Source organism: Encephalitozoon hellem, chromosome VI (assembly GCF_000277815.2).
Source record: "Encephalitozoon hellem ATCC 50504 chromosome VI, complete sequence".
NCBI classification, from domain to species: domain Eukaryota; kingdom Fungi; phylum Microsporidia; family Unikaryonidae; genus Encephalitozoon; species Encephalitozoon hellem.
In genome coordinates, this window is record NC_018473.1 from 1 (window position 1) to 14,093 (window position 14,093).

General features: G+C 41.3%; 10 protein-coding genes and 2 non-coding genes across 12 annotated transcripts; 4 read left to right on the forward strand and 8 right to left on the reverse strand.

Annotated features, from left to right (window-relative positions):
- Window positions 1-201: 201 nt before the first annotated feature.
- Window positions 202-2,712, reverse strand: EHEL_060010. The gene has a single exon (XR_009467978.1). It is a non-coding gene; the product is annotated as a 5.8S-23S ribosomal RNA (ribosomal RNA).
- Window positions 2,713-2,756: 44 nt separating this feature from the next.
- EHEL_060020 lies at window positions 2,757-4,068 on the reverse strand. Its single transcript, XR_009467979.1, has one exon. It is a non-coding gene; the product is annotated as an 18S ribosomal RNA (ribosomal RNA).
- A 224-nt stretch (window positions 4,069-4,292) lies between these two features.
- On the reverse strand, window positions 4,293-4,742 carry EHEL_060030 (uncharacterized protein; the record flags this gene model as incomplete). Its single annotated transcript, XM_003887309.1, has 1 exon — window positions 4,293-4,742. One exon carries the CDS (start codon window positions 4,740-4,742, stop codon window positions 4,293-4,295), a length of 450 nt encoding a protein of 149 aa, XP_003887358.1.
- A 38-nt stretch (window positions 4,743-4,780) lies between these two features.
- On the reverse strand, window positions 4,781-6,649 carry EHEL_060040 (transketolase; the record flags this gene model as incomplete). Its single annotated transcript, XM_003887310.1, has 1 exon — window positions 4,781-6,649. One exon carries the CDS (start codon window positions 6,647-6,649, stop codon window positions 4,781-4,783), a length of 1,869 nt encoding a protein of 622 aa, XP_003887359.1.
- Window positions 6,650-6,706: 57 nt separating this feature from the next.
- Window positions 6,707-7,963, reverse strand: EHEL_060050 (uncharacterized protein; the record flags this gene model as incomplete). Its single annotated transcript, XM_003887311.1, has 1 exon — window positions 6,707-7,963. The coding sequence occupies one exon, from the start codon at window positions 7,961-7,963 to the stop codon at window positions 6,707-6,709; it is 1,257 nt and encodes a 418-aa protein (XP_003887360.1).
- An 82-nt stretch (window positions 7,964-8,045) lies between these two features.
- EHEL_060060 (uncharacterized protein) lies at window positions 8,046-9,908 on the forward strand (the record flags this gene model as incomplete). Its single annotated transcript, XM_003887312.1, has 1 exon — window positions 8,046-9,908. One exon carries the CDS (start codon window positions 8,046-8,048, stop codon window positions 9,906-9,908), a length of 1,863 nt encoding a protein of 620 aa, XP_003887361.1.
- A 62-nt stretch (window positions 9,909-9,970) lies between these two features.
- On the forward strand, window positions 9,971-11,353 carry EHEL_060070 (uncharacterized protein; the record flags this gene model as incomplete). The annotated part of the gene is made up of 1 exon (XM_003887313.1): window positions 9,971-11,353. One exon carries the CDS (start codon window positions 9,971-9,973, stop codon window positions 11,351-11,353), a length of 1,383 nt encoding a protein of 460 aa, XP_003887362.1.
- Window positions 11,354-11,377: 24 nt separating this feature from the next.
- Window positions 11,378-11,614, reverse strand: EHEL_060075 (uncharacterized protein; the record flags this gene model as incomplete). The annotated part of the gene is made up of 1 exon (XM_059743508.1): window positions 11,378-11,614. The coding sequence occupies one exon, from the start codon at window positions 11,612-11,614 to the stop codon at window positions 11,378-11,380; it is 237 nt and encodes a 78-aa protein (XP_059599491.1).
- Window positions 11,615-11,678: 64 nt separating this feature from the next.
- EHEL_060077 (uncharacterized protein) lies at window positions 11,679-11,879 on the reverse strand (the record flags this gene model as incomplete). Its single annotated transcript, XM_059743509.1, has 1 exon — window positions 11,679-11,879. The coding sequence occupies one exon, from the start codon at window positions 11,877-11,879 to the stop codon at window positions 11,679-11,681; it is 201 nt and encodes a 66-aa protein (XP_059599492.1).
- A 68-nt stretch (window positions 11,880-11,947) lies between these two features.
- Window positions 11,948-12,454, reverse strand: EHEL_060080 (uncharacterized protein; the record flags this gene model as incomplete). Its single annotated transcript, XM_003887314.1, has 1 exon — window positions 11,948-12,454. One exon carries the CDS (start codon window positions 12,452-12,454, stop codon window positions 11,948-11,950), a length of 507 nt encoding a protein of 168 aa, XP_003887363.1.
- Window positions 12,455-12,507: 53 nt separating this feature from the next.
- EHEL_060090 (uncharacterized protein) lies at window positions 12,508-13,851 on the forward strand (the record flags this gene model as incomplete). The annotated part of the gene is made up of 1 exon (XM_003887315.1): window positions 12,508-13,851. One exon carries the CDS (start codon window positions 12,508-12,510, stop codon window positions 13,849-13,851), a length of 1,344 nt encoding a protein of 447 aa, XP_003887364.1.
- Window positions 13,835-14,059, forward strand: EHEL_060095 (DUF1242 domain-containing protein; the record flags this gene model as incomplete). The annotated part of the gene is made up of 1 exon (XM_059743510.1): window positions 13,835-14,059. One exon carries the CDS (start codon window positions 13,835-13,837, stop codon window positions 14,057-14,059), a length of 225 nt encoding a protein of 74 aa, XP_059599493.1.
- Between the last annotated feature and the right edge of the window lie 34 nt (window positions 14,060-14,093).

Consider the following 14,093-nt stretch of genomic DNA (forward strand, 5'->3'; position numbering starts at 1 on the left):
ATACACAATTCACAAAATAAAAAAAAAAGCCAGAATCACACAACAAAAAAACTAAAACTAACATCACGCACATCATCACACACAAACACAACAGCATAAACACAAACAACTATCTCACACAACACACATCATCACTCACCCATAACCTAAACACACAACAAACACACACAAAACAAAAAAAACACCACACAGCACCACGCATCACACACAACACACCCTCTCACACACAAAAACACAAAATGCACAGCCTCAAAATGTCGGAATACTCCTCCATTCGTACAGCTTGCATCCACAACGGTCGTCTTCCGCTAATCATAATACAGCGCAGTCAGTCTTCAGGCTTAGAGGCCTTCAGCCATTATACTCCCGACGTAGCTCCGCAACAGCCAGCAGGCACGCCGCTCCACCAGAGGTCGCAATCAAGAGTTCCTTCTCGTACTATCAAGATTTACTGCACAGTCAATCACAGTAGGGTAAAACTAACCTGTCTCACGACGGTCTAAACCCAGCTCACGTTCCCTGTTGGTGGGTGAACAATCCAACACTTCGCAATTTCTGCTTCACGATGATAGGAAGAGCCGACATCGAAGAATCAAAAAGCAGCGTCGCTATGATCGCTCGGCTGCTACAAGCCAGTTATCCCTGTGGTAACTTTTCTGTCACCCATGTCCCAAACACTAATAGGACATGGGATCTCTAGGCCAGGGTTTCCCCCAAAACAATCCCGCAATAGGAATAGTCTCAAGCAGGCTTATGCCCTTGTGCTCCACGCGTGGTTTCCTTCCCCGCTGAGCCCGCCTTAGGACGTCTGCGTTAATCTTTAGCAGTCGTGCCGCCCCAGCCAAACTCCCCACATCCATAAATAAACCGCTGAGGCGCAGTCATAGTGGTCTCGCACAAACTCCCCACCTCTCTTCATAACCACCCCCAGCACTTCTCACATGCTAGAGTCAAGCTCAACAGGGTCTTCTTTCCCCGCTGATCAGCCCAAGCCCGTTCCCTTGGCTGTAGGTTCACAATACAAGTCGTAGGGACAGTGGGAATCTCGTTGCTCCATTCATGCGCGTCACTAATTACATGACGAGGCATTTGGCTACCTTAAGAGAGTCATAGTTACTCCCGCCGTTTACACTCGCTTAAACTTAAAAAGTCATAACTAAAAGTGCACTGGGCAGAATTCACTTTGCGTCCTTTCGCAAAGCTATGTTTTTAGTAAACAGTCAGATTCCCCACAATAAACAGTTCTAGCACGCTAGAGCCAATCCTTCTCCCAAAGTTACACATCCATTTTGCCGACTTCCCTTACAACCTTTAAATAAAACGCTTCCGTGGCAAACAGTGGACACCAGATGCGGTATAGGTACGACACATACACTTCTTTTTCATCGGAACAGGCACTCCCCACATCAGTTGCTTCGTCTCTTAACAATCCACAACAAAAATCACCCTAGTTCTGCTATCCTAGAGTAAAGGTTACCCCCATCCGTCATCATCAAGTCGCCTCAAAGCATACATACACACAATCGTCAATGCGTCTCCGTATAAACAGTCGATTCACCCCTAAAAATAGGGAACCCTCGTCCACATCCTAAATCATTTTCTTGTTACTACTACCAAGATCTGCTCATATCACCCCTCCACCCCCGCTCACGCGAGGACCTTCATCAGAATAATATCGCCCTCTTACTCAGCAAAACCACAGCGGCATCAGATAGCAATTCAATCCCTTCCATTTTCTCCAGCGCCCAATTCGGTAGGTACGTTGCAACACGTTTCTTAGCGGATGCCAACCTCCATGGCCACCGTCCAACTGTCAAAATCAAACCGCCAGATTCACTTCCCTTGCATAAGACTCCTTAGCCGCAAAAAAGGTTCATCCCTCCTCGCACATCATGCTTACCACAATATGCCCACTAGCAACATCATTAAAAGACATCTTCAAAGTTTAACGACAAAAGTCATTAGTGCTTTACAACATCTTACATAAATAATCAGTCGCCGCCGTCCTGAGAGACATTTCAGAGGGAACCAGCTACCAGATGGTTCGTTTGGTCTTTCGCCCCTATGTCCATATCATGCCATCGAGTTGCACGTCAGAATGGCTTAGATCCTCCAGAACACTTTCGCATCCCTTCAATCAATACAAACATAGTTCACCATCTTTCGGGTCGGATCATCACATCCAATCGCTCTCGCTCAACAATGTAATCATCCTCTCCTTGGTCCGTGTTTCAAGACGGGTGGGAAAAAAACCCCCATTCACTCAATCCATTTTCATTTCTCATCATTAATCTTTTCACACTTCAATCACTCTACTTATTCGCTATCGGTCATCATCACATATTTAGCCTTGGATGCACATACCACCCACATTCAGGCTGCACTACCAAACAACCCTACTCATCACAAAAAAAGACAACACTTACAGGCCTATCACCCCCTAAGAAAACAGATTCCAATCCGTCCTCAGCATCGTCATCCTAATTCACAACTCACACACGTGATTACCACACAGGCTCATATCCTTTCACTCGCCGCTACTCAGATAATCCTATTTAGTTTCTTCTCCTCCCTTTAGTAATATGCTTAAGTCAAAGGGGTCCACAGGCGCACAAACACCTAATTCAGACATCCGCTAAAAAAAACGGCATATCGTCCTCCAGCACGTCCTTCATCGCAGATAATGCCAATCAATCCCATGGATAGAGAAAGAAAAACTAAAAAACTAAAAATCCCCACAAAATAATCAAATCAACATACTGATCCTGCTGCTGGTTCTCCAACAGCAGCCATGTTACGACTTATATCTTATCTAACACGAAAGACTCAGACCTCTCAATCTTCGTCCACTGCGTCATCTTAGATAGCGACGGGCGGTGTGTACAAAGGACAGGGACACATTCAAAATAACTTGTTCAATCATTCTTACTAGGAATTCCACGTTCAGAAGCCCATTACACAGCTTCATCCCTCACAGTAGCCCACATAGGCATCTATCGTAGTGCGCGTGCCGCCCGCTTCATCTCAGGGCATAACGGACCTGTTCTGTTCCATTCCTCCCTTGCCCCATAGAGCACAGTCAAAAAGGGTCTCACATCTTACGTAACTTAATCCAAAGCTCACGCCATCCATTTAAAACGGCCATGCACCACCGCCGTAAGCATCATGTAAAAACACTCTCACACTCACTTCAGAACCGGTAAGTTGCCCCGCGTTGAGTCAAATTAAGCCGCACACTCCACTCCTTGTGGTGTCCTTCCGTCAATCTCTTCAAGTTTCACTCTTGCGAGCATACTATCCCCAGAACCCACATACTTAAGATTTCTCTCGGACAACACTAAAACAGTCCCGTCCAGTCGGCATCGTTTACTGCTAGAACTAAAACGGTATCTAATCGATTTCGATCCTCTAGCCTTCGTCCTTCATCACCACAAAAGTCCAAGAACACAGCCTTCGCTTCTCTTCGTCCAGTCAGGGTCTTCGTATTTCACCCCTCGCCCAACTATCCAGTGCCCCTCGTCCTCTGCTACAATAAAACTACATCCACTAAAAACCATAAACATCACTCAAAAGACATACAAACAACTACGGACATTTTAACTGCAGCATTCACCATAGACACTACTGGAGCAGGTATTACCGCGGCTGCTGGCACCCGACTTGCCCTCCAGTAAATCACAACAAATTTATACTTGCTAAACATCTTACTTCTCATAACCGCCTCCCCAATAAGGATTAGGCAAGTTTCGCGCCTGCTGCCATCCTTGGACGTAGTAGCCATCTCTCAGGCTCCCTCTCCGGAATCAAACCCTGATCCCCCGTCTCCCGTCTCCGCCTAGTTAGGCCATTACCCTAACTACCAGCTGATAGGCCTACAACTTACTCGGTACGCAGTAGCTACAAACTACCACCCCCAGAACTTACCTGCAGTTTCCCACAGTTACATCCAGGCTCCCAATCAAATCATCGTACTATCACTGAGCCGTCCGTCAATCCCCCATAAAGGCTTCATAAACATGCATGGCTTAGCCCCAGAGAATAGCATCCACGTCAGGCAGAATCAACCTGATGCTAAAAACTCACACACATCATCACAAACACAACACACCACACACAAATACTAACCAGTCATCTCTCGTTGGCATTCATGAAGAATACAAGCACATGAAATGCCAGCAGCAGAATTGTCTTTAATTAAAGAGACTAACTTAAAGCGGCGCTTCCAACTTTCTTCTACCTCATGGACACCGTTCATATGACCTTCACTGTACAAAATCAAACTTTAATGATCATCAAAACTCTTCTTTGCCAATATTGAAATTAATTGTATCTAGAATTTCACTATATCTTTTGTCCATTTCTCTAGAAAGGCTACTAAATGAGATGTTGTTTTTTAACTCTTTGAGATACTTAAATATTATTAGTTCATTATCTTTCCTAAGTTTAGATACGATGTTGAGAGTGTATGGGTTATTACCAAAGCTAAGAATTATTCTGAACAATTCATCAAATGCTTCTTCACTACGAATAATATCCAAAAGGATCTCTACGTATTCAATATTGCATGAGCTGTATAGAATGTTGTGAACCTTCTGAATTACGAGAACAATCAGATCGTTATTTTCATTGACAAGCATTATGTCTCTAAATTTCACAAGCGAATTCATTACATCTATTCCATCCTCCAAATTACCAAGTATTTTTCTTATTTCTTTAATATCTTTGTGGTTGGCTGAGTTCATTGTTTCGTGGGTAACAAAATGTTCTAAAAACGCAGAGGCTATTTAATGAAGTCTGTTATTTTCTTAGAGATTTCCTTGCAGTTCAGTCCAAAATAGTTGTAGACATCTTTAGATGGGCCGCTTACCCCGAAGGTATCCACTCCGATCTGGAGATCAGAATATTTTGCCCAACCAAATGTACTCAAGGCTTCAATGCTGATCCTTGGAACACTCTTGAGTATATGTTTCTTGTATTCCTCTTCTTGTTCCTCAAATAGCTCCCATGAAAAGAATGAAACAATTGAAATCCTAAGATCTGGTAACGCATCGGCCACTTCATAGCACAACTGGACTTCTGATCCTGTGGAAAGTAATATAAGGTCTGGATTTTCCACTTCGACAAGATAATATGCTCCTCTTTTGGCTTTCTCTACGTCAGAATGCGGGATTTCTGGAACATTCTGCCTAGATAATATCACGGCCTTTGACCCTTCTCTAGTTAACGCAATGTGCAATGAAGCTCTGACCTCTGTTCCATCGCATGGCCTCATTGTAATAAGATTTGGTGTTGCTCTCAGGGTGGATAAAACCTCGATAGGCTGGTGTGTAGGCCCGTCTTCTCCAAGACCTATTGAATCATGTGTTAATACATAGAAGAGATTCAGGTTGTCCATGCATCCAAGCCTGACAGATGGAAATCCATATGAAATGAAGTTTAGGAATGTTCCTGTGTACGGAAGAAAATACCCATGCGATGCAATTCCATTGATAGTTCCACACATGCAGTGTTCTCTAATGCCAAAGTTGATATATCTTCCATCATAATTTTCTGCGTTGAAGTCATCCTCACCTATTTTTGTTAAAACGGATGATTGTAAATCGGCAGCACCTCCAATAAGATAGCTTGCCTCCCTAAGATCTTTTAAAGCTTCGGAAAAGTGTTTTCTCGTAGCTTTTTGAGTATTCTGTGCCGTGTATGTGGATTTATAAATAGAGTCCATTCTTCTTTGCATATCCATATGTTCTTTAATTGTTAAAACTCTAATTCCTTTCTTATTCCATTCTGCTCTTATCTTTCGTTTCTCGTCATTAAGATTTTTAAACTTTTCTTCTAATGAAGAAGAAACGTAAAAATCCACTGCAGGGATCCCGAACCTTTCCTTAAGCTTACGAACGCCTTCCTCACCTAAGGGGGATCCATGGGCTTTGCAGCTTCCCTCCACAATACTCCCTCGTCCGATTACCGTTTCTAATATGATAACTATTGGCTTTGCAACCCTTTTACCCAATGCCCTTCTTATTCCACCCAAGTCATCTCCATTGACAACCTCGACCTCAAATCCTAGGCTCAGGAATCTTTGAACCACATCTTCATTCATAGAAAGAGAAGTTGGACCATCTATTGTTGTCTTGTTAAAGTCATATATGAAAACTATATTATCTAGTTTAAGACTTGCAACCAATGAGAACGACTCTTGGCTTATTCCTTCTTGATAGCATCCATCCCCAAATATACAGTACACACGATTTCCAAGATCAAGATGGTTAAGCTTCTTCAATGATATTGCATATCCGACGGCGTTTGCTACACCTTGGCCTAAAGGCCCTGTGCTTGACTCTGTTCCTGGATGCTTCTTTTCAGGGTGCCCAGGTGTTCTCCCGCTGATTTGCCTGAAGTTCATTAGGTCCTTCATGTCTAGACGGCCTATAAGATAGTTCACGACGTACTGAAGGGCACATGCATGGCCATTTGACAGCAGAAATACGTCTCTACCTACCCAGTTTTCATCATCAGGGTCAAAGCTAATAAACTCTGTATACAGAATGTAGACAAATGGTGCTAGTCCTAGTGGTGCTCCAGGGTGCCCACTACGGGCCTTTTGCACCATATCTGCACATAATGTCCTGATGTTGTTTATGTTATCCATGAAAGGGTTAGCTTTGGTGACTTTATTCAAGTTCCTAGTGTGCTTTGTCATATCTGTCTAGGTATTGTTTGAAAATATATGAATGGTGAACCTTGTTAGAACAAATAAAAATGTATTGCATACAAAGAAGTCCAAGATCTTTTCCTTGAAGGTGTAAGTGTATACGGCTTCAAGAGAATGAACCTCTATGATCCTGATGGAGTTCCTTTCATCATCTACAATGTATATGTAATCTCTGTATATTCTATCTCTATGTCTCTTTACTTGCTTTACTCCTAGGCTCAAATAAACTTCTTTCTTCCCGCATATAAGATGTTTTACTCGGAAGTCTAAACCTCTAAACGTTAGCAGCAGATGATCCTTATACTCCGACATATTGGTACATATTGAATAAGGCTCCATCTCTAAATAGTAAGGAGCATGGCTTCCTGAAAAGACAATCTTGTATGTTTGATATATTGTGGAGGCAAAAACCTCCAAGCCCTTCTTACATATGGAGTGTATAGAAATGTTTGATACCTTAAGAGCCTTAAAGGGCTCACAGGATGAAATGTTAATGAAATACACACTCCCCCTATTGTCCCCGCAATATACTGTATTCTTATCGTCCTTGTCAAAGCATGTACTTTCTATTTTATTATGAACTGTGTACTTTGCAACTATACTACCACTATATACATTGACAATGTTAAGTACATTTCCAATAGGAAACAGCCCTAAGCCTTGATTGAAAGGGCTTAGAGATATATTCCCCATGCATAGACCTTCTCCCAACACAACAAACTCAGACTTACTGAAATCATAGGACTCGAATTTTTGTATTCCTACCTCCTTCCCATTCTTTCTTGTAACAACAATAGTACAGCTTGATTCGTCGTACTCTATTATAGAGTTATTTGTACTAAACCCAACATTGATGCTGAACTTCTTTTGCTTGTGTATAATGAAAGCATCTCTCGTCCTTTCTTCGATGACGCGCGACAACTCTGCCTTTAATGCTTCTACTTGTGCTTTAAGCCCTGCACAGATCTCAATGTATTCGTTCTTCTCCTTTTCTTCCTTCAGACACCTCTCCAGCAGCATCTGTTCATTCTCTGTATCTATAGCAACTATCTTCGATGCATACACTGGCCTTATCTGTCTTTTTGTGCTTTTAATAGAGCACAATGGACACTGCATCCTGCTTTTTTTTCCCATCCATTTTTGAATACACTGGCTTCCAAATAAATGGCCGCACTGAAGAGACATTATTCTGTGGTTCCCTGTTGATGTGTATTCTGAGAAACAGATCGGGCATACCGTCCCACAGTCCATTCTCGGGGGAAAAGGACCCTGGCGAAGCAAAGGCTTTATACTTAGAAAATATTTGATAAGAATACTTTTTCATCCCTCTCCCATGAAACTGAATCTTTTCAAGAATATCAAAACGAAGCCATCTTCCGTTACTGCAATGTCCTCGAACAACAGTACGATAGTTCTTTTCAGAAAAAACAGAACCTTAGAGCTTATTGACTCCTGCACTCTTGCACCATACTTTACTACGGAACTCGAATACAAAGTTGTTTCCAGTAACTTTGTTGATTTTCATGTTGTGGCCTGTGGAACAGAGTGCGGAAAGCTTGTATTTTTCAATACAAAGACTTTTGATATAGTGCATAGCGATGCTGGCGGTGTTCCCTCGAATATTACAGCAAACTCATATGGGCTTGATTACAAGCAAAATTCGTTTTATTACTCCGTTGGATGCAACGTATATGAGAGAAAAAATATGGATGCAGATCTCTTATACAGAGGATACTCCACGATTACATCTCTCCTTCTTTCGCCCGATCAATCGTTAGTTATTGGAGACTCTGATGGAAAGATAAAGGTCATAAAATCTGGAAAGATGACATCCGAACTCCAGCTTTCTTCTGGAAAGATAAATATGATATGCCACATCACGGGAAGTACATACGTTTCTGTATGCGACGATGGGAGTTTTTCGTACTTTGACACGGACATAGGAGTTATTCTACAGACGACTAGAGTAAGAAGCAGCCCGCTCAATGTGTGTGCATATTTAAACGAAAAGCTCCATCTATCTGGTGCAGATTCCAGAATAATTGCATTTTCAAAAAATGGAAGGAAGTTTATAAAGTCCTATCAGGTTGACACACACTACGCTGAAGTTAGAAACATTGAAGTGGACAATGGAAGAATACTTACCTCCGGAGAAGATACTATTTTAAGCGTTGTATGGCCTGCATCGAATAGATACTTTGAAAACAAAATCTTCCAACGAACTGTTGAGCTTGGGACGTCAAAGACTAGCAGAATGTTTTATATCAACAACAGATTGTCTGTCGATTTTTATTCATTTGACCTTGATGTCGACGATATGTCCAAAGGTAGCAATGAGGAAAACTGTGAAGTGGTGGAGAATTCTATGCAGGATGGTAAAGAAGCAACCTTTAGGCTTTCCAGGTCCTCAGCAGGAAATATTGGGTACAAAAAGCAAGACTACAGATACAAAGTCAAGATATGCACAGAGGGAAACGCCCTTTGCTCTTCTGCACCCGATGACTTTAGTTATGTGGCATACTCTAACTCTGCAGAAACCAGAGTTATAGACCTTAACTCTCCTGAAGGGATCCAGGTTAAAAACGGCTTTGACAAGGCTAATAGATTAATTGCAAAAAAGGACTTACTTGTATTACAAAACTGTAAGCACGAGATTCTTCTTATTGATCTCCTTACTGGTAATGAGCCCAGAAAGATAACTTTTGATGATTACAGAGAGGCAATATATATGGTAGGGGATTTACTAATCCTGGGATATTCAAAAATTATATACTCAACAAGCGACATAAGTATTTCATCAACGATGGATATAGAGGGCGAAGTTATTGATGTTTGTGAGTATAACGAGACACACTTTATTGTCTTTACCATGATCAAGTCTTTCGAGCCTAAGAAAAAGTATCTTGTGTACAAGGTCTCTTTTGGCAACGGACACAGTGCTGAAAAAGTGAAGTTCTTTGAAACTTACGCGTTGGTCACATCTATTTCGTTGTTCAGGGACAAGATTATTTTTACAAACTTTAATGCCATTCAAATGCTTAATAATGAAATGAAGGAAGAAAAATATCCATTGGGGGCTGTCATCTATGGTTGCAAGGCAATGAAGGACGAGGTCGTAGCAATCCAGGACTCGTGGAACAATATAAGGCTTGAACTGCCGCCAAGCGTCTTCAAGGAAAAATTTTCTAATAAATGACCATAGCTAGGAGACCTTAACCAATGATTCAAATTTGTTGTTGATTCCAGGACCCTTTGACAATGGAAAGGCTCTGTTCACTTATCAGCGCCTACTTAATGGAAGAGATGGACTGTTCGGCTTTAGCATTGTCAGAACATGTTTATAGAGAAAAAAAAACCAATGCAACAATTATGCTGCTGCTTAAGTCTATGTACAAGCTGTCATGCTATGAAAGATGTATTGAGACGATAGAGCTGAACAGCTCTGTGATGAAGATTCATGAAGCTAGAGTTATATACTATAGATGCAAATCCCTAACAGGAAAGAAAAGCAAAGGGCTTCTTGCAAGCAGCGGGTGTGATGAGGAACTAGAGAGGTATCCTCCTGCAGAGATATCCAAGAGAAGCGTCAGGCTACTTTTTGAGGGGCTGACAAAAGAAGATGTGAAAAAGAAGGAAATCCTTTTAGAAGCATATAGATCTGACAACAACAATTTGGAGGCACTACTAAGAATGAAAAACGACTGCTTGATAAACAAGAAAGAGCTTCTTTTGCTTATAGACGAATGTAAGGATAAACACATGCAAGATGTTTACATGGAGATATTCTATCCATGCTTTGAGTCAGACTTTTACTTTCTACCCTTCTATTCGCCGTGGTATGGAGTCAAATTGGCTAGGCAGTATTATAAAAGTGGAAAAGACATGCTGTTATTTAACCTGGGTGCCTCGATGGTGAGGCTATATCCGAACTCTGAGTTCTCTTTTGTTGCTCTTGGGCTATTTTTCCTGATGTCCTCTAATTATTCTGAGGCTAGAAGGTGCTTCTACAAAGCCGTCCAGATAAACAACGAGTATGGGAGGGGGTGGCTATATCTTGGGATGGCATATTCTGGGATGAAAGAATGTGAGAGCAGCATAACATGCTTGAACATAGCTTATAAGACAATGATAGGGTCTTACAAGCCTGCTTTTTACCTGGCAAAAGAATACCATCGGATGAACAACTTTGAAAGGGCCTCGTTCTTTTATAAGCACGCTCTTGGAATAAATCCATCTGTGCAGGTCCAAGAAAGATACATATCGCTTCTCATATACTACGAATACTATCCAGAGGCTCTAAGTTACCTAGCAGCACAGAAAAACAGTTTGCTGGGCTTATTAAGAGTCTACTGTAATCTATTTTTGGGAAAGGTTGCAGAAGCACAGAAGCACCTTTCATCGTGCCAAGCAGATTGGAGATACTATGCTACTGCTGGATTTATAGATCATCTGTTGAATAACCTTGACTCGGCAGCGGATAACTACAACAAGGCTCTTTTGAAAACTCATGTGAATTTAGTTGAAGAGCTTCTTGGCCTTGCCATAGAGAATATGACGTGCAAGCAAAACAACAACGTCTATGATTATGCTACTGACCTGTTTGATAATATGATGCCTAAATATTCCTTTGAAACAATTTGAGGAAGTTAAACACAAATTTAATTATTATAAACCTTCCATTTCCTTTTCATACAACTCTCTAAGCTCTTTCTTTCTCTTCTCTTTGTTAACTCTCTTCTCCTCTTCTCTCTCTTTTCTCCCGGGAGCTTTTGCGCCGATCGACCAGTACTTTTCCAGCTCCTTTTCCTTCTCTTCTTCTTCTCTTCTTTTTTTCTCCATCTCTGCTTCAAGCTTTCTCTGCCTTCCTTCCATCTTCTTTTTATTGTTAAATGTACGACTCATGAGGGTAGACAGCCGAACCGCTTCGTTTTGGCTCCCTTATAATACCTAAGAGAAAGGCCTGGATCTATTCTCTAATTTCTCTTCCCAGCCTACTTACAAATGTTGGCTGCTCATAGATGAGAATGTAAGTTTCAACGCTCTCCTCAACCTTGTATTTATATTCCTTTCCATCAGACTTCATTGTTACTATACTCGAGGCTCTGTCATATTCTATCTTCTCAATATCCTCAGGCCTTATACTTGAAGTTTCTATCAGTATGTTCATTCTGCCAAGGAGTGCACTATGTAAATTTATAAAACAAAGGGAAAACTCATACAGCTTTTGTTTATTAATTATATAAGCTTGAAAAAGTTCTCCGCATACTCAAGTGGCCTCAGGCGTCTTCCTGAAGACTTACTAAATACCTCCTCAACTAGGCCATGTGCCTTTTTTATTTTATCTTGGATGCTTGGCACAGACTCCTCGATCTGAGCGATTTCATCCATCATATTGTTGTATTTCTCAACTCGCTTCCCGTGCACAATATCTTCTTCCTTTAAAGACTCATCTACCTTTAGTCCTTCTATCCTTTCCTTCACACCCTTAATATGTTCGTCAAACTCCTTGCGTGCTTTCACAGGCAAATCCCTTCTTAGCAGTGCAAGAGACAGCATCTTGAAGTCTCTTTGCTCGGTCTTCTCTGCGAGCTTCTCAAGACTCGGCCCAGGAACTACAACAGTATTCTTCTCTATGGCCTTTCTCAATAAATTGAGAAACTTGTGGTCTTCCTTCTGTGATGGGGGAGCTAATCGGGTGATCTGCTCCATTACTTCGTCAACATCTCCGATTTCAAGCTTCATTCAGGGCCACAGTAAGATTTGTTTTCCAAAGCTGCTAAGCCTTGCCCCAGGAAATGAATAGCTTGAAGGAGTATGTAAAGAATATAGATTTTGGAATTGTGGACGACCCAGAGGTACTAGATAACGTCTATAATGAAATAGAAGGAAATGAAAAGGAGCTGGTGCTGGACGCAGAAACTACACACCAGATGGAAATCCTTATAAGAAAGAGCAACTCCAAGCAGATATTGGATCTTTTCGAAAAATTAGACGTCGAGCGTCTTATGAGCAAGAAGCTTGGGTCTAGGGTTATTGAAGTGATATATGATGCCATTTTTGACATGGTTTATATCCAGAGACAGGATGTTGACATCGATCTGCTGGTGAAGCCGGTCGAAAACATATTGGAAACTAAGTTTTCTGATACGAATGCCACGCATATAATTAGAAAGCTCTTCCAGCTTGTAAGCGGAAAAAGAATTATCGACGGCAGGATCCAGTCTTTCAACTCTGTAAAACCTGGGCATATAGAAAAGTACAAGGAAATAATCATGGAGCTTATCCCTAAGCTTTCAAAGGAAGACAGTTTTATCACACTGTTATCATATCTATATTGTTATAGAAGTAAAACCATTGTCCTTGAGGTGGTGAAGCACCATTTCACGTGGGAAAGAGTCTGCGACCCATCGATGTCTTACTTCTTTGAAAAAATAGTGGGAATATCAGGGAAGAAAGCAAGAGAATATATTTTTGAGAACCTAAAAGATAGGGTGATGGAGTTGTGCAAGGAAAAGTGTGGAAACTATTTCATTGGAGAGTTTATTTTGTGCCATTACCAAAAAGCAGATTACTTCTTTGATGTAATAGATCTATCAGAGTTTGACAAAAATTCCAACATAGTCATGAAGCTCACGCATTCTCTGCTAAAAGCAAGGTCATACTCCAATATCGATAAAATAATGAAGGAGTTTTACTTGGAAAGTGGAGATGACATTATATCCTGTACGTTTGGTGGTGTTGAAGGAAATTTCAAGCAAAAGTATGCACCGATGCTCTGCGAGCTGATGAAGCTTCCAAATGAGAGAAATTATGGAATAAATACAGCCTTTAGGAAAAGCTTTAGCAGCAGATGGATCAGATCAAAGGGAGGAATTGAACTTCTCCAGGGATATTACGAAGGTGCAGATGATGGAAGGTCGAAGAGAAGCTTTACCAAGCACATTGAAGAACACCTTCCTCTCATAGTGAATAGAAAAGGATGCGATGCTATTCTTGAGTTTATGAGAATGTACGGATCACAAAAGGCTGTTGTGGAAATAAGAAAAAGACAGCAATCTGTCAAAAAAGTCACTCCAGCCAAGCCAAAGGAATATTTTCAGTCAGCAAAAGCAGCCCCTGAATATGTCGGCACTCTTTAGTATAGATTCCCTATTCAGGGCTCTTGTGCTCGCCGTGTGTACTGCAACATATTTGAAACAGCATTTCCCTTCGCTTGTGTCGAAGAACAAAAAAGGACTCTACTCGGTCCTCTACAAGCTCTCTGTCGTTGGAGAGAGACTTTCGCCCTTTGTAGCATTGTTTTGCATTTTCCTAGGGCTTGGGAAGATTGCATCTATATTTCTCTAAAGACACCTCAAGGCATTAAATAAGTTTAATGAAA